This window comes from Neurospora hispaniola (assembly GCF_033458365.1).
Source record: "Neurospora hispaniola strain FGSC 10403 chromosome Unknown B0T23scaffold_6, whole genome shotgun sequence".
In the NCBI taxonomy this organism is placed as follows: domain Eukaryota; kingdom Fungi; phylum Ascomycota; class Sordariomycetes; order Sordariales; family Sordariaceae; genus Neurospora; species Neurospora hispaniola.
In genome coordinates, this window is record NW_026944411.1 from 1,315,505 (window position 1) to 1,340,789 (window position 25,285).

The 25,285-nt window shown below is 52.3% G+C and overlaps 5 protein-coding genes and 1 non-coding gene across 6 annotated transcripts; 4 read left to right on the forward strand and 2 right to left on the reverse strand.

Moving 5' to 3' along the window:
- Window positions 1-395: 395 nt before the first annotated feature.
- B0T23DRAFT_421804 (putative glutamine synthetase) lies at window positions 396-2,731 on the forward strand. The gene is made up of 4 exons (XM_062839778.1): window positions 396-1,330; window positions 1,392-1,686; window positions 1,749-2,438; window positions 2,517-2,731. Exons 1-4 carry the CDS (start codon window positions 892-894, stop codon window positions 2,545-2,547), a joined length of 1,455 nt encoding a protein of 484 aa, XP_062690708.1. The 5' UTR covers window positions 396-891; the 3' UTR covers window positions 2,548-2,731.
- A 4,982-nt stretch (window positions 2,732-7,713) lies between these two features.
- Window positions 7,714-15,872, forward strand: B0T23DRAFT_342079 (putative cell wall alpha-1, 3-glucan synthase). The gene is made up of 5 exons (XM_062835898.1): window positions 7,714-8,485; window positions 8,540-8,599; window positions 8,658-8,773; window positions 8,844-14,566; window positions 14,636-15,872. The coding sequence occupies exons 1-5, from the start codon at window positions 8,147-8,149 to the stop codon at window positions 15,568-15,570; spliced, it is 7,173 nt and encodes a 2,390-aa protein (XP_062690709.1). The 5' UTR covers window positions 7,714-8,146; the 3' UTR covers window positions 15,571-15,872.
- Window positions 15,873-16,051: 179 nt separating this feature from the next.
- Window positions 16,052-16,140, forward strand: B0T23DRAFT_t265. The gene has a single exon. It is a non-coding gene; the product is annotated as a tRNA-Phe (tRNA).
- Window positions 16,141-16,531: 391 nt separating this feature from the next.
- Window positions 16,532-18,498, reverse strand: B0T23DRAFT_384415 (WD40-repeat-containing domain protein). The gene has a single exon (XM_062837476.1). The coding sequence runs from the start codon at window positions 18,288-18,290 to the stop codon at window positions 16,671-16,673; it is 1,620 nt and encodes a 539-aa protein (XP_062690710.1). The 5' UTR covers window positions 18,291-18,498; the 3' UTR covers window positions 16,532-16,670.
- A 1,043-nt stretch (window positions 18,499-19,541) lies between these two features.
- Window positions 19,542-20,677, forward strand: B0T23DRAFT_320799 (alcohol dehydrogenase III; the record flags this gene model as incomplete). The annotated part of the gene is made up of 2 exons (XM_062835194.1): window positions 19,542-19,602; window positions 19,677-20,677. 2 exons carry the CDS (start codon window positions 19,542-19,544, stop codon window positions 20,675-20,677), a joined length of 1,062 nt encoding a protein of 353 aa, XP_062690711.1.
- A 153-nt stretch (window positions 20,678-20,830) lies between these two features.
- B0T23DRAFT_190129 (putative glycine decarboxylase P subunit) lies at window positions 20,831-25,035 on the reverse strand. The gene is made up of 3 exons (XM_062833208.1): window positions 22,054-25,035; window positions 21,457-21,981; window positions 20,831-21,398 (listed from the first exon to the last, which is right to left on the reverse strand). Exons 1-3 carry the CDS (start codon window positions 24,743-24,745, stop codon window positions 21,313-21,315), a joined length of 3,303 nt encoding a protein of 1,100 aa, XP_062690712.1. The 5' UTR covers window positions 24,746-25,035; the 3' UTR covers window positions 20,831-21,312.
- Between the last annotated feature and the right edge of the window lie 250 nt (window positions 25,036-25,285).

Sequence of the window (25,285 nt, forward strand, 5' to 3'; positions counted from 1 at the left end):
TAAACTTCCTTCAAGAGTCGCAGTTTGATGTGACTGCATATGCCCTTTTTGACACCAGAACCGCGACATATCCTGGCTCACCTCGCTGGATGACCAAGTCGGTCAGTTACAAGACACCAGCGGGGTTGATCAGCTGCCCAAAGCGGGGTTGGTGGTATTCGCTGCCGACGGAGTCTATCTTGGGGGGTGGCTGCTGCTGTGACATGGTGAGCTTATCATTGAGTGCCGGCTGTACCCAGTAACTATGGGAAGATCGTTGAAAGATGGAGGATAAAAGATACGTTTCTATACAAACCTTTTCGATAAGATCGAGAATCGCATGATGAAATATCTTCGTTGCTTGCAAGACATTCGAAAGGTCCATCATGATGGCTCTCGTTATGTCCGAATTACTTGAGCCACGAAAGCCAAGATACAGCCGTGACTACCTACCCAAGTATGCCCGTTCATGTAGTAGTACAGTAAGCTCAGAAGTTGAGGCGGTGACGTAGGGTCTCCTCGTACATGCTTCGTACTGTACTTAGTACTCAGTCCTAAGGAGTTCATTCCTGCGCGATAAGCTTATCTCTAGCGCGCACTGTGCAACTGCCCGGGTTTCGACTCAGGAACCACTGCAGGGCCCCTCGAGGTGATCGTCATCGTCCCATCCGCCGGTTTCGTCTGGTTCAACAGAAACCATCTTGCGCGCCGAACCCTTTCTTCCGTCTAAACTTAGGACAACCTAAAGGCAAATTACGGTATCCCATCTTCTTACATTGGCGAGGTTGTCCAACCTCTATGGTAAAGCGCATTGCTGTCTTCCTCCGCCGGTATTCGACCCTCATCTCGAACGTCTCCTTACGCGTCTCCATACCTACGCCCTTTTAAAATAGAAGGTCTCCGAACTCCAAAATGGCCACGAACGGTAACGCCCCGAAAGAAATAACGGCGGCACAGCTCCCCGACCTGCTCGCCAATGACAACTCGGTCAAGCTCGCTGGTATCGATGTTGACGGCCAACTGCGCGGCAAGCTTGTATCCAAGAAGAAATTTCTCTCCATTGCCGAATCAGGTTTCGGCTTCTGCTCTGTCATCTTCGGGTGGGATATGCACGATCAGACGTACGTGAAAGAGCTGAAGGTCAGCAACAAGGAGAACGGATACAGGGACATCATTGCTATTCCAGATCTGAACAGCTTCCGGCGCATTCCGTGGGAGAACAATGTGCCGTTCTTCTTAATAAGCTTCCATGACCCCGACACCATGGAACCTGTGTCGGCTTGCCCGCGCGGTCTTCTAAGGAAGCAGTTGGCAAAGTTGAGCGAGAAGGGGTATGGAGCCATGGCTGGAGGTAGGTACATTTGGACAACAAGGTGTTGCAGAAACGAGACCAACTAAAGCCACATCAACAGCCGAGTACGAATTCTTTCAATTCCGAGCGCCGTCAGAGAACGCTTCCGATTCAACAGCGTCGTACCTGAAGGAGAACCCTCCCCATTCACTACCATCCCTGACCGAGGGCATGTTTGGCTACAGCTTGACGCGACCTGTCCACAATAAGGATTACTACTACGATATATTCAATACATGCGAACAATTCCAGTGCAACATCGAGGGCTGGCATACCGAGAGTGGACCGGGTGTATTTGAGGCTGCCCTCGAGTTTGGAGAAGTCAAGCACATGGCCGACCGTGCCAGCTTGTTCAAGTATGCATGCTCCCCCTTTTCACATCCCATGTACATGCGTTTGGCTGACATGTATGTCACAGATATGTCGTAAAGTCTGTGGCCACAAAGTACGGGATCACTCCTTGTTTCATGGCCAAGCCCAAGCAAGGTCTCCCCGGAAACAGCGGACATATGCACATCTCCCTCGTTGACAAAGATGGCAAGAACCTCTTGGCTCGTGAGGAAGTCGACCCCGACGCCCCATATCCCGATGTGGCTTATCTTTCGGACCTGGGCAGACACTTCCTTGCCGGAATCCTTGAGGGTCTGCCAGATGTCATGCCTATGGTTGCACCAACCATCAACAGCTACAAGAGACTTGTTGAAAACTTCTGGGCACCTGTGACCGTCTCCTGGGGTCTGGAGCACCGTGCCGCTTCTATCAGGCTTATCGGTCCTCCGGGCTCCAAGGCTGGTGCGACCCGCTTCGAAATCCGCGTTCCCGGTGCCGATGCCAACCCGTTCTATGTTTTGTCCGCCGTGCTCGCATTGGGCTGGCGCGGTGTGGAGAAAAAGCTTGAGATTCCTTGTCCACCGCTAGGCAAAGGAGAGCAGGTTGGTGGAGTGACGGATGCGGGTGCTAGGCTAGCCAAGAGTCTGAAGGAGGCTACGGACCGGTTTATGAGTAAGAACAGTATTGCGAGGGAAGTGTTTGGAGACGAGTTTGTGGACCATTATGGAGGGACAAGAGAGCATGAGATCCGGCTCTGGGACGAGGCCGTCACGGACTGGTAAGTTACTGCCCCAACTTTCCAACTAGTGCCCCCATGTAGGAACCTATGAAGACAAGATGCTAACAATTTGAACAGGGAGATGAAGAGGTACATCGAGACCGTCTAACCTACCGAACGCTTTCCTTTGTTTTAGTCATGAGTTACGCCTGATGAGTTATACGGCTTACAGTTCCCGGATGGTGATACGCTGGAGTCCTTTTGAGTTGAATAGCTTTACTCACATCGTTCAAACAGTTTAATGCGATACCCAGTTATGTCTTTGATGTTTTGATTTGGTTCTCTCGGACGGGGGCGCCTTTAAGTTTTAAAACTTAAACCACTTCATCCATCACACTCCAACCAAGCTGCCAAAGCTACCTCGCTTCCTTTCATCCCATGCTATCCCATTTCAAACCAAGTCAGACCGCCTGACGGGTCTATGATTGACCCAACTGGCCACTTGCTTTCACCAACAGACCGTTTCGTCGAGTGGCGTAACGATCTACCGTTCTAATACCGTAAACAACCCCGTAAATCTTACCTGTCGGTTGGATAATGGTGATGTATATTTAGTAACCCAATGAATGTTGCAAATCGTTTTCCACGTCATATATTAAGGATCTGTTAGTATCTCGTCGGTTTCTGAGGTGCCATTCGAACGAGCGGCTGTTGGTCTCTCTGTCTCTCTTTCTTTTTCTTTTTTCGATTGTATGCAACCCCTCTCACGTTTCACGCCTTACCTACAGATGCGGCTTGGATATGGCAGCGGCACGGATGCGAGTCGGTGGCATTGTTTGACAAGTCCCGTCTGTTGGTATTTGTGACGGAATCGCACTGTTTCTGTGGCATATCATGCTTCCTGACTTGAAGAAAATTATTAGTTTCTGGGAGTGAGGTTACATGAAACGGGCTTTGAAAGGGAGGAGTGGTTGAAAGTGATGGATGACTTGATTGTTCTGTGCCGGTTTCGATTAGTGTCATCATCTCACCTGTGCTACCTTTACATACATGTAAGCAGGCGTTCGTCTCTGGAAAAAAAATCGGATTGGTCTTGACTAAAGGATTCTTCAAATAACGCGCAAGATTCAATGGGAAGAATATGATAAAACAGACTACCTGGTCATGATGGAGAGATGGGATTGAGGTTTCTAGAATCTTCCGAGTCTGAAGGGCGCAAATGTTACTAACGTGAGTATACCCTGAAGAATACCTCTTCCTGAATGTTCTAACACGAGCGGTAGTCAGACGGTGGGAAGTGTCTTTCACTCGAACTGTCCTTCCTATTTGATTCCATTCGCGAGATTCTAATTTGAGGTCATAGGCCTGGAACACTCCAAAACACCAATCCGATGCTGTCTTAAGTTGACATCTCTCTTAGGTAGCCATCCCGAGTGGCCGTGAGGAACGTTCGAGTACGGAGTTACAGCATCAAGTGTGTAACTCCGGGTTTTCTAAATGTGTGTGACATGTGTCACTCTCACCACTTTTCTCGTTACACCTGGCCAGAGGCGCCACTGCACATATAGCCTAACCTTAATAATTGGAATGAGCGGATGGTATAACAACTGATGTAAGACCATCAAAGTGAGAGTGAGACTGCTGAAAGTGTCTTGATAGGGCGTCGAGGGTCACGGCGGTGTGGAAGTCAAGAATGATGATTGTCTCTTTGGGGGGCAAGAATCACTGTCTTTGAGAGTACATAGGCATGGCAAGGGGCATCTAATATTGAAATTAAGACGTTAGTCTCTAGCATAACTGTATAATATTATGTTGGACTTCAAGTTAAAATGAGATTTTCGTCATCCCTCATCCCAAGCTTTGACAGTCACCAAAAGAACCAACATATCATCTGAGGTTGTTCAGCGTTTATCGACAAGATAGTTGCGAACAAAAAATGCTTGCCGTCGTCAAGACCACCTCATTGGTACCTGAGGAAGTGATTTAGGATTCAGAGTCATCTTTCGATTGATTTTTTTGTTGGACCACCATAGGACTTCGTCCGGCAGATACATTGACAAAGTGGATTTGGAAGAAAGTCGCGGTGAAGAGCGCGCCATGGGGGGGCTTTAACGTTATCTGCCCAATCGTGAAGTCAAGATGAGTCGACACCCTGATTACCTAGCGAGGTCTTTTTGGTAGAACTGAGGCCGAAGCAACAGCACCAAGGATTCTCTGTCTTGCTGGGCTACAGGGCTATCAGCACGGACAGGAGAAAGGGCTGGGAAGGGCGAAGGTTTATCTCCCGCAATAGCGGCTTCCTGCTGCGGCTGAGACTAAGGATGATTGTGATGCCGTTCTTTTGAGCCACACATTAGGTTGTCAGCACTAAAAAAAAAAAAAAAAAAAAAAAAAAAGGCGGTCTCAAGAAGTGGGCTGGAAATAGCTAACCAAAAGGAAGGAAACCATGAAGGGCGATACGAGAATGGGGAGGGGTGTGGTCAGAAACTTTAGCGGAATCCTCTTCTTTTTTACCCTTCTCTTACACGCCATCTGTCACCAACGGCTCTTGGCGACATTCTGCATTTTGTCCGATTCAAGATGCGATAACTGCTCTTTTGTCGCCGCGTATGTCGGATACCGGCCCGGAACCTGTTCAGCGGTTTGCAGCTGCTAAATTGGCGACAAAGATCTCAAGACCGTTTCTGGATATCTCCAAGCAATGATTCTAACATTGAGTGCGGGAAGCTGTACACAGATGGGAGATGCTTTGGGACGTGAAAAGCAGTTCGTGATGGTGATGCAACGTCCGGCCGAGTTTCGAATTCGGGATGCCACGATGATGGAACCCTTAAACGAAGCACTCGTATCTTCATTAGCGCTCCAAAGGAGACCCCACTCTTGGCAGCCCGCCTGTCTAGGGAGGCGGGTTATATCTAGACTACCCCCTCTCCCTATATCTAGACTACTTAACCGCTTAGGGCATGGTTCAGAGGCATTTGACCTATCTTCTTGATTGCTAACATCCCATCACGAAAACAAGGCCAAAGTCTGTTAGCCCACAATCGGTCATTTTTGAAAATTCCTTCAAGAAATAGTTGGTCACTTTTCTAGTCAGGGCAATATACTATCACCAAATGCATTCCCCCAAAAGAAGAAGTTAAACTCAGATTCAGATTCTGGTTGAATAGAGTTTCTTTATTACTATAGTAAGTGAATTTTCGGCCGTAGATATTGCTACAATTTAAGTACAGTATCTGTCTAGTTTTGGAGTATACGTGTTTTCCTACCTAAAGATAGGCACTGAGGATTGGAAGTTTCAGCGCACTTGGGCGGACTTTAGTTTCCTTAGAGCCTGGTCTGCGGTTCCTGCGAGGAATTTGTTTTTTTTTTTTTTTTTTTTTTTTTTTTTTTTGTAGAACGGTTAAAAGCTGGGAAGCCCTGCCTGAAGCGGTTAAGTAGTCTAGATATAGGGAGAAGGGGTAGTCGAGATATAACCCGCCTCCTGTCTAGGTTACGAGTGAAATAGTGGAACCTTCCACGGAAGCGCCAAGCCAGGCTCTCAAGGTCAACCCAACCTGCTATGTACCTGTCAACCCAGCCATTTCACTTTCTTCACGTTCTCCTTTCGTTTTGCTCTGCAAACTTTATCGGCGCCTCGGCCAATGATCAAATCAATGACATCGATGACGCCTTGGAACCCAGAGATTTCGGCGAGTTCTACGAATTTTTCCAGAGTTGACAAGAGGAATCCAGCCAGTGATTTACAAATCTCAAGAGACATGCAAGTCAACCGCGACTCGACACGCTTAACGCGCCCCTCAACTTCTGAAGTCATATCCATACCTAGCCGTGAAAAAATATACCTTTTCTTTGGGGATGGATTGCTGAGCGCCACGGTTTCGGCTATTGACCACACTGCCTTGTTCTCACGTACCGTCCTTTACCGGCCTTGCGATTCCATACACCAAAATCATCCCAATGCCCATCGCAATCAACATTTGCTGTTTGTTTGTAGGAGTCGCCTCTCTGACCATTACCCGGATGGCATCGTGTATTCGTCTCTTTGCAACTGAATGACTGACTAGGTGGGTCATTATGGTGAGTTAGGGGCAGATGTTCACATCCCGCTTTCTTCAACGGAGACCTTCGGCAAGTTGAGATGTTTTCATCTCTTTGCAGCCTCAGTCAAACGGGGCTACGTGCATTCCCCTTTGGGTCTTGTCCGGCTATGTGCTGTTACTGTCACGCGTTTGGATCAAAGGTCTCTCCCTGTATTGACGAGGGACATCTCCAGGCTGTTCACTCCACGATACAATAACAAAAGGAGATAAAAACCGCGAGCACCCCCCATTTCACGGCATTGCCCACTGGTACGGGTGCATCGCTTATCTCTCCCGCCTCCATCCAAGTTGGTGGCTGATCAAGATTCGCTGACATGAGATGCTTCATGCTTGAAGGGGCTGGAGACACTGGGACTAGCACCTCCATGTAGGTCTTCTCCGTCTTTTTCTGACAGTGCCTCTTTCTTGTCGATTTCTCCAACGGTGATCCAAGAATCTGCTTCCCGGGTCCGGTAGCAATCTTGCAACTTCCGAGCGGCCTGCCCGCGCTCCCTGCTAGGCAAAAGCCAAATGGGTGGATTCGCGCGTCCGAAGCGCTGCATACCAGATGAACTTCACTATTCATGAGTGGCTCGTACGAACCACATGAACAACTCAAGACGTGTGGTTGAGTTTTACAACAGTCCGTGGACCATCGGATGCCATTTTGAAGCTACCCGACATGGCAGTGAAGGATGATTGCATTGCCAATGCCGCCACGGAGTTGCCATACCATACCTTCGCAGTTGTGGTGAACTCGCCGGCATTGGGTCGTCTTGATGGAAGACCCCAGTCATGATCAAGCTAGTCTACATGCGGAACTATGCAATATGGATGCCTGGAACCAGTAGTGTAAGTTTCGAAAGGATCTGGAGGATCACCAGTAAGCGACGCCAGTTCATCCGAATCCTTCGTCTCCTTGGTCAAGCGCTCGCGAACAGGGGTCCTGGTGACGCTAAGGCGTGCGGGTCTCTTCATTCTCCTCATGCTTTTTTTTGCCCTGGAGCCGCTCTGACACAGCCCTACGAGCCCTGATACGAGCCCCGAATTGGCGTCTCTTCGTACTGGCCAGCTGCTACGAGGATAAACGCAGTCCTCACCACCTTTTGGCACCTTTGCCCTTCGGGGAGGCTAGGTCATCAGTCCAACCGGGTGGGTCGTCAGATGGCTTGTTTCCGCTCCATGATGGCGGGACTTCTCGTTTTTGAACACGAATAGACCAATGGAGAATACGTGTACGACCTTTGCTCATGGCTATCCCCAAGCTTCCAGCTTCGCCGGTTGTTCCGTTTGGGCGGAGCACCGTTCAGGTTTAGTCAAGCTCTATTTTCTGACCACAGGCACCAAGATCCGCACCCTGTCATAGTCTATGCTCGACATCCATGTTCAAGAGATTTCGGTGGCTATGCTACCCGATCTTATCGTAGACTTCCAGCTTGAATAATTACATTTGGCTGCCCAACCTCTGCTTCCATTCTTCCTCTTTTCCGCCCCTAGCTTCAAATTGTTGGTCACTTGTTGACTGTTCGATAACCGCTTGATATCTGCTCTTGGCAGGGTCAAGCTTCCATTGTGTTCCCGATTTTTTTTCGCACAGACTTCTCTTTGCTCTCTTACCACTTCTTTTCGTATCTGAAAAGTTCCCCTCGCTTTACCCGCCCTCGTGGGCGCGATACTCTATTCACCATGGCGGCGGTTCTTCTCACACTCGTCCTGGCTACCTTGGTACAAGGGCTCCGGTACGATCCAGACTACATCGACTACAACCTTAACCAGAATAAGGACGCCGTGAACCCTCTGGACTATTCTGCCCCGAAACGAGATAACTACACAGCATCCCCAAAAAATTGGTTATTCCCCTTTTACACGCTTTTCCTCGACAGGTACGCCAACGGCGACCCAACCAATGACAACATCAACGGCACTGTCTATGAGCAGGATCCCACGAGCAACCAGTTGCGGCATGGAGGCGATGTTCAGGGTGTCATTGACAGCCTGGATTACATCCAGGGCATGGGAATAAAGGTAAGTGGCAGGAGGCGGTACTAGTAATGGGGATTCTGGCTGACTACAAAACAGGCTATATACATTGCTGGCTCACCGTTTATCAATCTCCCCTGGGGTGTTGACTCGTACTCGGTAGGTGATCATGGCGAGGAAAAGATTATTGGTATATGGTTTTCTGACCGCGCCATAGCCCATCGATTTGACTCTCTTGGACATGCATTATGGCACCATCAAGGACTGGCAACGCATGGTGGATGAGATTCACAAACGTGATATGTATGTCATGATTGATCACACATTCTCAACGTAAGTTACAGACGCCTTTTCCCAACATCGGTCCCTCATTGTCACGGAAAATGGCTTACAATGAACTCAGTATGAGCGATCTTCTGGCATTCAAAGGCTTCGAGAACGAAACCGCACCCTTTTCACTCAAAGAACACAAGGTGCATTACAAGGGTAATCGAGAGTACCTCGATTTTGCGCCATCCAACGAATACAAGGACGAATGCCAATATCCCAGATTTTGGGATGAAACGGGAATGCCTGTTGGAGAGGACGTCACTAGCCAGCTGAAAGGTTGCTACGACAGTGATTTCGACCAGTACGGTGACATGGAAGCCTTTGGTGTCCATCCGGACTGGCAACGTTCCTTGGCCAAGTTTGCTAGTGTCCAGGATCGGTTGAGGGACTGGGCACCATCTGTTCGCAAACGCATCGAGTTATTCTCCTGTCTATCGATCAGGGTGCTTGACGTTGACGGGTTCCGCTTCGATAAGGCCACGCAAGTCACGGTTGATGCTATGGCCGAGCATAACGAAGCCATCCGCAAGTGTGCCAAAGAACACAACAAAGACAACTTCTTCATGCCCGGCGAAATCACCGGAGGTGATGGCTACGGTGCGATATATATCGGCAGAGGACGGCAATCGAACCAGAGGCCAAGCTTTCCGCAGGTCATGAATTTGACGACCAAAGAGCTGAGCAAGAACAACAGCCTGGTTATCCGTGACGAGGGCAAAAATGGCCTCGACGCTGCTGCTTTTCATTATTCGGCATACCGGTTTCTGACTAGATTTGTCGGTATGAGCGGAAACTTGGAAGCTGGTTACGACCTGCCGCTCAATTGGGTTGAGATGTGGAACCAGATGATCATCACCAACGATTTCGTCAACCCTAATACTGGCCTGTTCGATCCACGGCATATGTACGGAACCATGAACCAGGACGTCTTCCGGTGGTCTGGCATCAAGCAGGGTACACAGAGGATGCTTCTGGGTCTGTTCATCATGACTCTGCATATGCCCGGTATACCGTTGGCCTTCTATGGCGAGGAACAAGAATTCTATGTTCTTGACAGCACGGCGGACAACTACCTTTTCGGAAGACAAGCTTTCTCGCCTACCCCCGGTTGGATGCTCCACGGCTGCCATGTCGGCAACAGTACCCAATACGTCGGCTGGCCCATTGGAACATCAAGGACCGGCTGCACCGACCCCAAGGTTGCTCTGGATCATCGTGACCCATCGGCTCCGGTCCGCAACATTATGAAGTCGATGTACCACATGCGCGAAACGTATGAGACTTTCCGTGAAGCATGGCTCCTGCAGACCCTCAGTTCGAAGGTTAGGAATGTGACGCTCGAAGGTAGCACCACAAGCACAGAGTTCGGAATTTGGTCCGTTGCACGCGCATTTATGCCGAGTGTTCAAAAAGAATCATATCCAGCTGAACCCGTCTGGCTTGTTTATCACAACGAGGACAAGGAAACTGAGTATACATTCGTCTGCTCCAAGAAGGGCCAGGACTTCGTCTCTCCATTCGATGCTGGAGCAACGATCAAGAACTTGTTTTACCCATATGACGAGATCAAACTGGAGAAATCCACTCAGAGTTTAGGATTCGCTAATTCCCATGCTGTGAGCGGCTGCCTCGGCAATATCACCATGGCGCCCTTCGAATTCAGAGCGTATGTACTCAAGGAAGATTGGGAGTCACCCCCGCCTATGATCACCAAGTTCACTCCTGGCCACGACGCTTCTGTCGAGTCTTACGGTAACGGCAAGGTCGATATCCAACTAGAGTTTTCGGAGGAAATGGATTGTGAGGAGGTCTTAAAATCGATCTCCTTCACGTCGACAACCGAAGAGAACGCTAGTATCAAGATCGATGAACACCGCTGCGACAATATCAAGACCAGCTTTATCGCCGAATACGTCGGAACTATCCCTTCGACCTGGAAGTTTAATGCGACCCTGTCCAATGTAAAGGACGGCATTCACAGGATCACCGTCAAGGATCCCCAGTCCGGTCGTAATGCCAGCACGGGCGCTACTGATCACTTCCTCCTTCGTGTCGGCTCAACCAACAACCCGCTCGTTAACCCCATGAAGGCCAACTACTCGAAGACGCTGGTGACGAAAGAGGGCAGTGATCTCTTTGTCAACCACGCCGCGGCCGGTGCCGATAAGTGGCGCTATTCAACCAACTGGGGCTCGACTTGGAGCGACTGGCTCGAGTATAAGGGAGGCAAGGAGAAGATCGATAAGCTAGACTGGAAGGGGACCAAGAGACAGGAATGGGACGGTGACCATGTCATGGTTCAGTACTGGTCCAAGCTACTTGGTAGCGCCTCGTTCGTCCAGTCTGGTGACAGCAAAGAGACCAAGACGCGCCGCTTCCCCCACCTCTTCGCCCATGGTCTCTTTAACAAGTTTGGCTTCGATGCTGGTGTCAAGAATGAGCTGAAGCTGGTTGGTGACGGGCTGTGGGAGGGCCACGTGATGGATGAATGGCCCACGCACTTCCAGCTCAACGTATGGGGCATGAATCCCGATCAGAGGCCTGACGCCGGGTGGGTATTTGGCGATGTGGATGGAGATGGGGTTCTGGATCGTATGCCGCCTTCATCTTTGGCACTAAACGTGATCAATGCTACGGAACCGCCACCGATGCCTGCGCTGTCATGGAAGCTTGTCTTCAACGATGCACTGCTCACTTTCCGCAAGGAACCCCAGGGAAACATGGCGGTTCAGATCATTATGTTTATCCTACTGGCTTCACTCCCCATCGTCGGCGGTCTCACTGCTGTCTGGACTTTCATGGGCTCCTTTTACAAGGTCAAGGTTAACAAGGTTGGCTTCAAGCGCCGCGGTCGATCACCACTCCGCGATATTGGCAAGCGCATCAGCAGTACCGTTTCTTTCGAGAACTTCCGTCATAAGGACGTGGGCGATACAGAGCTCGCCGTCATCCCAGGCAAGCGCAGAAAGGTCATCATAGCCACGATGGAATACAATATCGACGATTGGAACATTAAGATCAAGATTGGCGGTCTCGGCGTCATGGCCCAGCTCATGGGTAAGGCACTGGAGCACCAGGATCTGATCTGGGTCGTGCCCTGCGTCGGTGGCATCGACTACCCGATCGACCAGCGCGCTGAGCCTATGTACGTGCCCATCATGGGCAAGGAGTACGAGATCGAAGTACAGTACCACCAGGTTCAGAATATTACGTACGTACTGCTCGACGCACCCATCTTCCGCACCCAATCCAAGGCCGACCCCTACCCGCCACGCATGGACGACATGGACTCGGCCATCTACTATGCTGCATGGAACTACTGTATTGCTGAAGCCATTCGTCGGTTCAACCCGGACCTGTACCACATCAACGACTATCACGGTGCGGCAGCGCCATTGTATCTGCTTCCTGAACGCACCATTCCTTGCGCTCTTTCGCTTCACAATGCCGAATTTCAAGGCATGTGGCCTATGCGCACGCCTGAGGAGTCTAAGGAGGTGTGCGAGGTGTTCAACTTGGATCCGGAAATCGTGAAGGAGTATGTCCAGTTTGGATCCGTTTTCAACCTCCTTCATGCCGGAGCAAGCTATCTGCGCGTTCATCAAAAGGGCTTTGGTGCCGTGGGCGTCTCGAAGAAGTACGGCGACCGCTCTTACGCCCGCTATCCCATCTTCTGGGGTCTGTCCAAGATCGGTCAGCTGCCTAATCCTGACCCGAGCGACACGGCCGAGTGGAGCAGAGACGAGCAGGTTCAGGCGAAAGACGTCGTCGTCGATCTCGAGGCCGAGGCAAAACGTGGTGATTTGAGGAAGCAAGCGCAGGAGTGGGCTGGGTTGGAAGTCAACCCGGACGCGGAGCTCTTCGTCTTCGTTGGCAGGTGGTCGCTCCAGAAAGGTGTCGATCTCATCGCTGATATTTTTCCGTCCATCCTGGAAAAGTATCCCACCACCCAGCTCATTTGCGTGGGCCCGGTTATCGATCTATATGGAAAGTTTGCGGCACTCAAGTTGGCGAAGCTTATGGAGAAGTATCCCAAGCGCGTTTACAGCAAGCCCGAGTTTACCGCCCTGCCTCCTTGTATCTTCAGCGGCGCTGAGTTTGCTCTGATTCCCTCCCGCGACGAACCGTTTGGTCTGGTCGCTGTTGAATTCGGTCGAAAGGGCGCGCTCGGCGTTGGTGCCCGCGTTGGTGGCCTTGGACAGATGCCTGGTTTCTGGTACACGATCGAGTCGACCGCTCCTCAGCATCTTATTCAGCAATTCCGTGGAGCCATTGTCAGTGCCTTGGAAAGCAAGAAAAAGGACCGTCAGATGATGAGAGCCTGGAGTGCCAAGCAACGTTTCCCTGTTGCTCAATGGGTTGAGGACCTCGACACGCTTCAGACCGAGGCTATTCGCATTCATCACAAGGAAGCCAAGAAGCGGAAGAGAGTCCCTAGTGGCTCTTTGCTCACAGTTCCTTCTACCGTTGATCTTCACGGCAACAATACCCAGCGCGATTACTTTGATGATGCAGTCTCGACTCCTGCGGGCGCACGATCCCGAACGGCATCTACTGTTTCGACGCCGGGGCCTCAAGACGGTGCAACACATCACAGACGAACCCTCTCCAGTCCCTTTGATGATGACATTCCCAGCATTGCGTCACCGCCTCCCGGCACTCCAGGATCCCCTCCTACCGTTAGCGTGGACCGTGTCGGCGATCACTCAGATCACAGTGGTGAAGATGGTGCTGATGAACCCCTCATGCCACCGAACCCCTTGTTCCTTAACCCCTCTGCCAGTTCGTCGGTCACAGATGTTGCCTCTATTGCAGCTAATGTCTACGGCCAAGCGGGTGACCGCAGTAGTGTCGACACCTTTGCGATGCGCATGATGTCTCCCGACAGTTCCGAGATTCGTCCTCAAGCTTTTGGTCTGCTTAACCCACAAGCCCGTCCCGGTGCTGAAGCCCTCTATCAAGCACGCAACCGCAACAGCTCGCGTCTCTCCGTCATTGATGTCGTCGGTGACAGGCAGGATTTCCGCCTGCAAAAGGTTGATCCTTTCTTTACTGATGCCAATGGCCAATACTACCGCGAGTTCGAGCGAAAACTCAACGGGCTCACGGCTAAGAACTCGGAAACCGAACTCTGCATCGAGGATTACCTCAAGGAAAGCGAGAAGGAATGGTTCAAGGAATTCAGAAACGCCAAACTGGGCCGCAGCCGCAGCCCGAGCCGCTCCCGGAGTCCCATGCCAGGCTTGAAGATCAAGAAGACGAGACACGCGAGCATCGGCAGCGTCCAGAGTATTTCGCCTACCGAAGACGACGATGGTGAGAACGAGGAACGCAACAACAGCAACAATGAGGGTGTCGGTCACCATCGCGACGACCAATTTCTGCTTGGCGACGGGTATAAGCCGCCCACTGGCTTAAAGAAGCTGCTCTCCATCCGCCTCGGCGACTGGCCCATTTACTCTTTCATTATTGCACTCGGCCAGATTCTTGCCGCCAACACATATCAGATCGTACTCCTCGCTGGTGAATCCGGACAAACGCCTACCCAACTTTATATCGTTGCGGGCACCTATGCCCTCGGCTCCCTTCTGTGGTGGTTTATGTTCCGCCGCCTGCCGGCCCTGTACTCGCTCTCCCTGCCCTGGCTCTTCTATGGCCTGGCATTCATGCTGCTTGGCGTAACGCCGTTCATGCCTGAGCATGTCCGTTTCCCAGTCCAAAACACTGCGTCGGCATTGTACGCCGCTGGTGCATCAAGTGGATCGTTGTTCTTTGCCATGAACTTTGGCGATGAAGGTAAGCTTCCGTTTTCCCCTCTTTTCCTCTTCATCTCGGCAGCCGTTTCCATGCTAACATAACTCTCAGGCGGTGTTCCCATAATGACCTGGATCTTCCGCGCCGCCATCATCCAAGGAATTCAACAAGTCTACATTCTAGCCCTCTGGTACTGGGGTAGCCTCCTCACCGCGCAAACCCCCACCGGCTCTCCGCACGTCGGCACCTGGATCGCCAACAAAGTCCCCGTCGCCCTCGTTATCACCGTTCCCATCGCCCTGATCTTCTGGTGCCTAGGCGTCATCTCCTTCGTTGGTCTACCTGATTACTACCGCCAACTCCCCGACAAGATCCCCTCCTTCTACAAGTCACTCTTGCGCCGCCACATCGTGCCCTGGTTTTTGTTGATGGTCGTCATCCAGAACTACTTCCTCTCGGCCCCCTACGGCCGCACCTGGGAGTTCTTGTTTTATTCCCGCGCCGTTCCCGGCTGGGCCATCTTGCTTCTGGCCATCGGCTTCTTCGTCGGCGTTTGGTGTCTGTTGCTCTGGCTCTTTGCCTACTTCACCAAAACCCACCCCTGGATCGTCCCCCTCTTTGCCATCGGCCTCGGCGCCCCGCGCTGGGCACAGATGTTGTGGGCCACCAGTGGAATCGGGCTCTATCTCCCCTGGTGCGGTTCCGTGGTGCTTTCGGCAATCATCTCCCGCTGCTTGTGGCTGTGGTTAGGGCTGCTGGATACCGTGCAAGGAGTGGGGCTGGGTATGGTTTTGCTGCTGACGCTCACGAGGCAACATGTGGCTGCCACGCTTATTGGGGCGCAGTTTTTGGGGGCAGTGTTTATGATGCTGGCGAGGGCTACGGCGCCGGATAAGGATGGACCGGGAGATGTTTTCCCGGATTTTAGTGCGGGCGTGATGCCCGGGTTGGGGAGGCCGTGGTTTTGGATTGTCTTGGGGTTGCAGCTTGTGCTGCCGATTGGGTTTTTCAAGTTCTTTAGGAAGGAGCAGGTTGCTAAGCCTTGAGCGTGGATGTCAAAAGGAAGAAGAAAAAGGAGAGAGGATGAAGGGGAATGAATGGGATTGATGGGGTGAAATGACAGGAAGGAACAAGCGGCATTCGGTTGCTTTTACAAACTACTAACGACTGGACTGGATGTATGAAACTATAGCTAAAGGGGTCCCGTGGGATGAAATTGTTTTGATATCCTTTTGTTATAGAAGAGGTGATTTCCGTTTGGTTATGTATAGCATATACCCCCCGGTTACTAGAAGTATTTAGTTCGACACATCTGATGTTTATAAGTGCTGTTAATATTCATTCATAGCTTGATATTTGATTCTACTTTTGCTTTTAACATGTTTGTGAAGCCTATCCCAACAGTTAAAGGAGAGTGGCAAGATGCATAAATGAAGGAGGGATGATGGACAGTATCGCTTTGGTAGTGGACACATTGACTGACGAGCCACTATATAGATGCCATTTCGACATAACCTTTCATATTCAGCGGGTTTAGCTCAGTTGGGAGAGCGTCAGACTGAAGTCCACTTCATTCGTAAATCTGAAGGTCGTGTGTTCGATCCACACAAACCGCACTTGACTTTTACTTTTTCCCTTTTTTCACTTCGTGGTAAGTAAACATGAGAGAGTTTTTGGTTTTGCTTTTGTTTGGAAGGAACAGCCGCCTCGTTTTGTTTTTGGTGGTTTGTTCTATGCACAAAGAGTGTTTTTCGAGGTCAACTTAGCTGAGTAAGGTATCCAGAACTTTTCGCCCATATAACGTCCCGCTTAGTCGTGGTTGAAAGAACTGTAAATGGCGTCCGGAACTCTGGCTGATATCGTTCTTTTGACTCGTAAACTCGAATTCAATTGCAAATTCTTCCTCCCCTCGATGTTGGCGGCCTGTCTTTGACTGTGGTCGCAATCGTTGTTGCTTTCACACGCTTCGCTTTGCAAATACCATTTCATGTCGAATAGCGATGGGAGCGCAGTCCAAGGTTGCCAAATATGCAACAATCAATTCGCTGTCTATCTTGATACCCTCAACGCAAAACTCCCTGTCATCAAGGTATAAATCTCTCCATATCAAGAACTCCTTCTCCCCCATGATCTATGCACGTCAAGCTCAAGCCTCAAAAACCAACACCACACCATCATCACCAGCAGTGACAACTCTCTCCCCTGTCTCCCCTTGCACGAATCCCAGAACACCACCGCCTTCTCCACCACTGTGTCCCCTCCATTCCTTCATCAACCCGCTCACCGCGGTACCGCCCTGAACCGTCTGCTGGCTCGCCGTCGCACCACGCAGATCCCATCTCCTGACTACACCGTCCAACCCGCAGCTCGTCAACAACCACCCGTGCGTGCCGGGTTGCGAAGTCGCGCTCTTGACAAAGTCCACCTTGACAATCGCCTCGCCATCGTGCGCGCCGCGGATGTGCTTGCGGACCGCGAAAGAGCGGGATGTGTCGTACACGGCGATGCTGCCGTCTACCGAGCCGGCAGCCAGGAGGGTCTGCGGCAAGGGAGAGAAGGCAAGGGTTTCGATGCTGTCCCCCTGCACGGCGAGGGAGGCGAGGATGGCGCCTGCTTGGGCTGAGGGCTCGGTACCCGCAGCAGCGGAAGAACGTTGTGAAGGGGCGGGCATGCGACGGCCGGCAGGGCCGCGGATGGCAGGGGCGGGACGGGAGGCTGTTGGTTTTGTTTGTTGCGGCTGCTCGGAAAGGCGCGGTAGACCGACGATCTTGATGTTACCGCCTGCGCCGCCGGCGGCGACGAAGTTGCCCGAGGGCGAGATGGCGACCGAGTAGAGACCGCCTTCGACGGCGAAGCGCTGGTCGGCTTCGGTGAGCGAGACGACGGTCTGGCCGTTGTCGGTGATGAGATTCTTGGCGGCGGCGACGCCCCAGACGTCGAAGACGTGCATGGACGCGTCCTCAGATACAGTGGCTAGCAGGTTGCCGTCGGGCGACCAGGCGCCGGCCGTGCACGGCCCCGTGTGCAGGAAGTAAGACTGGACGATCTGGATCGGGCTAGCGGCGTCGGTAGGGTCAATGGTAAAGACCCACACGGAACCGTCGGAGGCGCCGAGTGCGAGCGTGTTGGGGAAGTCGGCCGATGGACAGGGAAGAAGCCAGTTGATCTCTTCTGTCTCTTGTGACTCGGCGATGAATTTGAACTGGAACTGGTTGTGGCCCGTCCCAACGGCGTACACGCGTAACCGGCCGTCCATGCCGGCGCTGGCGAGGAAGTCACCCTTGGGTAGTGTGAAGGCGATAGCGTTGATGCTGTCGGTGTGCCCGTCGATCTCGAAGATGGGGGTGAGCTCGGTGTTCTGCTGTTGGCCGGCGCTCGGGTCGGACTGGTAGCTGGGAGGGAGGACGGGGCGCGAGACGGCGGCGGAGGTGTCGATCACGTAGCCCTTGCCGGGCGCATCATCGGCTTCGCCTTCGGAACCGCCTGTCGCGATAAGCTGTGGGTAGATGGGGTGTTGCGCAATGGCAAAGACGGAATCCTTGTGGGCGTCAAAGTAGGCGATGCTGTCATTGTGTAGGAGAATCTCCTCGTCGCCTTCACCCATCTCGTGGTCGTCATCGGAGTCCATGGCAACATCACCCTCAGCGTCGTCACCCTCAAGAACCTCATCAATCTCATCATCCTGGATAATCTCGTTCTCGTCGTGCATGTCGTTATCCTGGTGATCCTGGTGGTTAGGATCTTGGGGGTCTTGCGGGAACGTCATGGTGGGCTCGCGCAAGAGTATTCCTGGTATGGTTGTAAGGTCGGAGAAATATAAGGACGAATTGGCAAGGTCCAAGGAAGAAAAAAGGGTATAGACAGTGCTGAAGTTCGTGGTAAAGGTGTGCTCAATGATGGGTATAAGAGACTTTGCGATCACGGCAACACGTCTCTTCCTTATCGCCGATAAGGAGGGGCGGCTGAATAATTTTTTGCTTGATAAGCTACAATACATCTGGAATCGCGGGGTTCCAGGGGCTTCTTCTTGGCATGTCTAGACTCTGAAGATCCCCGTCCCCGGTCAGTGGTTGCCGCTGACATAATCACCAGGTTCACAGCCGTTGAACTCAATGAGCTTTTGTACTTCGACTACGACGTCGGACTTTTCTCTTCACGATCGCAGCACATCAATGCATTGGATGTTTTGGATCTTCGCAGGTTCTCAACAAACATCTTGGTGAAGTAATCAAACCATTTCCCGACACATCGAAATGTTCCGTAACGAGCTAGCATGGCGCAGCACCTCCTGATCGTCAACATCTGTTCTCTGAGGCAGCCACGGAATTTTGAATAGCTTCACTTCTTGTGACTGCCTTCGGCGGCGGCTGATACCTCTGGCGCTTTGTGGCACTTGATAATTTTTTTTTTTTTTTTTTTTTTTTTTTTTTTTTTTAAGTGTGAACGCGTTGGCGCAGGGTGGTGACAGCTCGGCCTGCCTTTTGGCATCAGCGCCCTCCAACAAATCGCACCTCGCTGGGAATGATGGGTCTCTCCGGGTCGTGAGGCTGAATGACAATCAAGCGGTTTGTTTAGGTGGACAGATCTCTTGAGAAGAAGGGCCTTCCAGAGATCGTGTATTGCTCTATCATGGGATTGAGCTATGGCCATTGCACTCGGAGAACAGCTCAAACGAAGGGGAGAAGTGACGTCAAAGTTGTCATTGCGACGGATCATAGCCACATCATCCCACAGACACAAGCATAACCAGAACACATTACGTTGAGAGTATATCTATATCACGGCTGCGTGGTAGTGACGCGTCTGCTGTCCAATACGAGCTCTCCGAGAGTAGTGCCGGAACATGCTTCCCTCTCCACCTAGTTGTGTTGTCTCAAAAAGAGTCGTCTTCCTTTCACAAGTTACTTGCAGAGGTTCCCTTTCTCGTCTTGTTCATATCCCTATTCAACAACCAAAGGACAGGTTCTATTCATCCCGCTATCTACACAGAACTCATCCTTGCACCCGCATCGGCATCATGAGCAAGGCAGCAGACATCCCCAAGGAGCAGTGGGCGCAGGTTACTGAGAAGGATGGCGGTACGTTGCTCTCTTCTCTTCCTTATCCAGTTCATGGAACTTTGACTATGTGCCTTACTAACACCAACACGCAGTAATCACCTACAAAAAAATCCCTGTTCCCACCCCCGGCCACGACGAAGTCCTCGTTAACATCAAATACTCGGGCGTCTGCCACACCGACCTGCACGCGCTCGACAACGACTGGCCCCTGCCGCGCAAGACCCCTGTGATCGGTGGTCACGAAGGCGCCGGCGTAGTAGTCCAAAAGGGCGAGCTGGTGACCAACGTCGACATCGGCGACAAGGTCGGCGTCAAGTGGCTCATGTCTACCTGCTTCCACTGCACCTTCTGCCAGCAAGCCCTAGAATCGCTGTGCCCGAAGGCGCAGCTCTCAGGTTACACCAAGGACGGCACCTTCCAGCAGTACTGCGTTGCGAACGCCGCACACTTGGCCCGGTTCCCGCCGCAGACCGATTTATCCGCCGTCGCGCCCATCATGTGCGCCGGTTTGACAGTGTACAAGGGCCTGAAAGAAGCCGACACACGGCCGGGCCAGTACGTGGCGATTGTGGGTGCCGGAGGTGGGCTGGGCACAATCGGCATACAGTACGCCCACGCGATGGGGCTGAACGTGATCGCCATTGATGGCGGCAAGGAAAAGGGCGAGGCGTGCAAGAAGTTGGGCGCGTCGATGTATATCGATTTCACGGAGTCCAAGGACCTGGTTGCTGATGTGAAGAAGGCCACGCACGATGGACTGGGACCACAGGGCGTGGTCTTGCTGGCGCCGCAGGAACAGCCGTTCCAGCAGGCCACAGGCTATGTGCGGTCGCACGGCACCGTGGTCTGCATCGGTATGCCGGCGGGAGCCAAGGTGAGCATGCCAGTGTTTGATACAGTAGTCAGGATGATCAAGGTCAAAGGGTCGTATGTGGGCAACAGGGAGGATACGGCCGAGGCGTTGGATTTCTTTTTGAGGGGCAAGGTCCATGCGCCGTACAAGGTTATTGGGCTCAGTCAGCTTCAGAGCGTTTTCGACGAGATGAGGGCGAATAGGGTTATTGGAAGATATGTGATGGATATGAGCAAGTGACGGAAGGCCTATATCGCACTTGCTGGGTTTATCAACTCTCTCACTTATACCGTAGAGAAACAAAGTTACGAGACTGTTTGACAGTTTTCCCGACCTGCCTTTTTCGATCTTCAAAAATCAACAATACCAAATTTATTTCGACCTGACACTTTTATCCTTGGAAGAGATTGACCATTACGACTTATGAAATCTATAAGCTCTTTTCTCTATAAACCATGGTTCTCTCTATCTGCATTCCTGTTTGTTGTTAATCTAAGGCAGGTACCAAACCAACTCTGCCCAAGAGGCATCTTGTGTAAATGCACCGCACAAACAATCCCACGCTGATCTCTTTTCCCCTATCCTTTATTTTATCCCTTCCTATAAAAACCCAAGCAAGCCAAGCCTAGATTAGATCCTGTTGAACTCCTTTTTCTAGACCCCCCTGATCCGTTTTCATTACAGTGTTGAAAGTACGTGTTAAACGTAAGCCGTAAAAGCTTAGAACCACCGCTCACCCCTGAGTGGTTGAAATTACATCAGGCTGCTCGAGTGTGTGCTAGCCTCCGGGTATATGTTGAAAGATGAAAATATGAAACCTGACCACCTTCCCTTCACTTCCCTCCCATATGCAAAATCAAAAACTGCCTTAGTGCTCACTGCTCCTGGATGGAGGACTGGTTGCCACCGGTCGTATCCTCAACCGGAGGGCAGGTGCAGAAGAGGTTCAAATCACCGTACGCTACAAGTTGTTAGCCACTGTTTAGAAAGAAAAGAAAGGAGAGTTGCGCATCACTTACTATCGTTAACACGGGCAACGCTGGGCCAGAACTTCTTCTCCCTCAGCCATGATAACGGGTAAGCAGCCTTCTCACGGCTATAAGGTCTATCCCACTTGTTGCCGGCCTCGCCATCGCCTCCAATGATGTCAGAGATGGGGTGAGGAGACATCTTCAAGACGTTACCCTCACGAGGCTGCTTGCCCTCCTCGACCTCACGGATCTCCTCACGGATGGCGATCAAGGCGTCAACGAAACGGTCGAGCTCCTCCTTGGACTCGGACTCGGTAGGCTCGATCATGAGCGTGTTGGCGACGGGCCAGCTCATAGTGGGAGCATGGAAGCCATAATCTTGCAGACGCTTGGCAATGTCGATGGCCTGGATGCCGGAGGTCTTCTCGAACGGACGGGCATCGATGATGAACTCGTGGGCGCAACGGCCATGCTCGTTGGTGTACAAGATGGGGTAGTGCTCCTTCAGACGGCTGAGGAGGTAGTTGGCGTTAAGCAGGGTAACCTGGGTGGCCTTCTTGAGACCAGCACCGCCTGTTTTCAGAGGTTAGCACACATAATCACATACACAACACACGACACAGCTCCAAGGACCAATGAACTTACCCATGAGAGCGTTGTAGGACCAGCTGATGGGCAAGATGCTGGCACTGCCGTAGCTGGCACTGCTAACGGGCAAGTTGAGTTCGGTATTTGACATGGTCTTGGTGGTGGGCAAGAAGCCGGCAAGGTGCTCCTTGACGCAAATGGGACCAACACCAGGACCGCCACCGCCATGGGGAATGCAGAACGTCTTGTGCAAGTTCAAGTGGCAGACGTCGGCCCCAATCTCTCCAGGAGAGCAGAGACCAACCTGGGCGTTCATGTTCGCGCCATCCATGTAGACCTGTCCACCGTGGGCGTGCACGATCTGGCAGACCTTCTTGATCGCAGGCTCGAAGACACCAAAGGTACTGGGATACGTGATCATCATGGCAGCGAGCTCGTTTTCGTACTGCTTGCACTTGGCCTCCAAGTCGGCAAGATCAAGGTTGCCCGTCTTGGTGTCGCACTTGATGGGAACAACACGCATACCGGCCATGGATGCCGACGCAGGGTTGGTGCCGTGAGCGGAGACAGGGATGAGGCAGATATCACGGTGGCTTTGTGCCCGGCTCTGGAGATACTTGCGAATGACGCGCAAGCCAGCGAATTCACCCTGGGCGCCCGAGTTGGGCTGAAGCGAGCAGGCATCCATACCGGTGATGTCAATCAGCTGGCTTTCAAGTACCTTTGCAAGCCTCGAGTATCCCTCCGACTGGTCTGGCGGAACGAAAGGATGAAGGTTGGAGAAACCGGGAAGCGTGATGAGGGCCATCTCAGCACTGGCGTTGAGCTTCATGGTGCACGAGCCCAAGGGAATCATGGAATGTACCAACGACAAGTCCTTGGACTGGAGATGATGGATGTACCTAAGGAGTTCCGTCTCGGAGTGATGCGTGTTGAAAACGGGGTGAGTTAGGTAAGACGAAGTTCGACGCAGGGGTTCTGGAAGATGACCCAGCGGTCCGGACTGCTTGATCTGCTCGGCATGGTGCTTCAAGAAGTGTTCAAAGATCACTTGCGGGTTAGCATCAAGGGCCTCATCTCTGCCTGTGATCTTGAGGCTCCTCGCAGCATCTTGGAATGCGCCAATAAGGCTGATAAGATCGTTTTCGGTGGTGGTCTCGTCAACACTGATGCCGGCCGAATCGGTGGAAATAAAGCGAATATTGATACCTCTCTCTCTGGCGGTATAAACCAAGACCTTGCCGATATGGTCTTGGTTGATGACGAGGGTATCGAACGGCACCGCCGAACAAGAGTTATTTGGCGAGTAGAGCTGCAGCCCGCAGAACTTGGCTGCAGACTCCAGGACCCTGGCCCCCAAGTTGCACCTTTCCGCGATTGCCCGAAGGCCCTCGGGACCGTGGTAAACGGCATAGAATGAGCTGATGTTGGCCAAAAGGGCTTGAGCAGTGCAAACATTGCTGGTGGCCTTCTCTCTGCGGATGTGTTGTTCTCTGGTTTGCAAGGACAATCTCAATGCGCGACCACCGAGACGATCCTTGGAGACACCAATCAGACGACCTGGCATCTTTCTCTTATGCTTCTCCTGCACCGCGAAGAAGGCCGCATGCGGGCCACCAAAGCCCAGAGGCACACCAAACCGCTGAGAGTTGCCAAATGCGATGTCGGCACCCCACTCGCCTGGAGGAGTCAACATGGTGAGAGCCAGAAGATCGGTTGCAACACTGAGAAGAGCGCCTTGCTTGTGAACAAGGTCGGCGAGCTGTCGGTGATCCAAGACTTGGCCAGTTGTATCTGGATATTGAACCATGACACCAATCAAGTCGTCGCCCAGTTCTTCGAGCTTGGAGGGGAATTCGGGGTCGTGGAAATCCAGAGTGATGATGTTGACACCGAAACCCTCGGCGCGGCCCCTGAGGACGGCTCTGGTCTGAGGATGAAGCCTGTTGGAGAGGACATAGGTTTTGGCGGGCCTCTTTGCTCTGGATGCAGGGAGAGCATTCAGCGACATGGTCATGGCCTCGGCAGCAGCGGTTCCCTCATCCAGCAAGCTCGCATTCGCAATTGGAAGGCCGGTCAGGTCAGTGACCATGGTCTGGAAGTTGAGAAGGGATTCCAGTCTGCCTTGGCTGATCTCAGGCTGGTAGGGTGTGTAACTGGTATACCAAGCAGGACTCTCCAGCACGTTTCGCTTGATGACCTCAGGGGTGAGAGTGCCATAGTAGCCCGCACCAATCTGAGCCTTGATGCTATGCCTGTTGCTTGAGGCCATAGACTCGGCGATCTTCATGATTTCCCACTCTTGGTGGCCCTGGCGGGTAGGGTATTTTTTAGTCGCGTAGAACCTGACACGGGTTTGCGGGAAGAGCTCGCGCTTCGACAAAATATCTGCGGGGATGACCTCCTGGACGAACTGGTCCAATGATTCGACCGGCGGATCCAAAACCCGAAGCATTTCCTGAATGCTGGAGTTGTCGGGACCGATATGGCGACTCGCAAAGTCCTCGCGGACGGGGAACAGCTCGGGATACTGGACCCAAGCAGTGCTGGGGATAATCTTCTTCAACTTGCCTCTTTGCGAAGATTCACTTGACGCCCATCGCAGGCCGGAGGCAGCCACCAGCGGTTGTGGGCACGAGATAGTAGTGGACGCCCTCAGTGGTAGGCGAGCGGGCATGGCACCTCGGAAAGCCATGGTCGAGGGCCCGACAATGTGACCCAGCCGGCCAACACGTCCCGGAGCAGTCATGATGGTGAGCTAACGGGACTGACCGACGAAAACGGGAATCGAATCGGCGGGGAGGGTGAGGCAGGCCCGGACTGCCCGGCGGAATTGGTGGATTGTTAGGTTGGAGGAAGGTATGTACCGCCGTATACGGGACAGGAGGAAAGATGGGACGAACTTGAGTACGACGATGAAGGAAAAAGAAGAGACGAGACGAAAGGGCGAAGGAGAAGGAGAAGGAGAGAAGTAGTAACAGAGGAGTCAGGGAGGCGGGGCGAATCTGGACGGACCGTCTCCCGAAGATCGATAGGGTTTCCCGATATCTCTCCAACCGCAACTGACACACACACGCAGTCGCTCTCTCGTCTATCGAACCGGAGCCGGTCAACAAACAAAACCACAGAACGGAACAGTCACACCACTGTCCACCGGAAGAGATCAAGCCCCAACCCCAAAAGAAAAAAAGCCGGGCGCATCCCCGTCCCGTAGAGGCAGTTCCAATGACTACTAGCAGCAACACTAGTATGACGAGGTGAGTCGAGACTGTTGGCCCCATAGACCCCA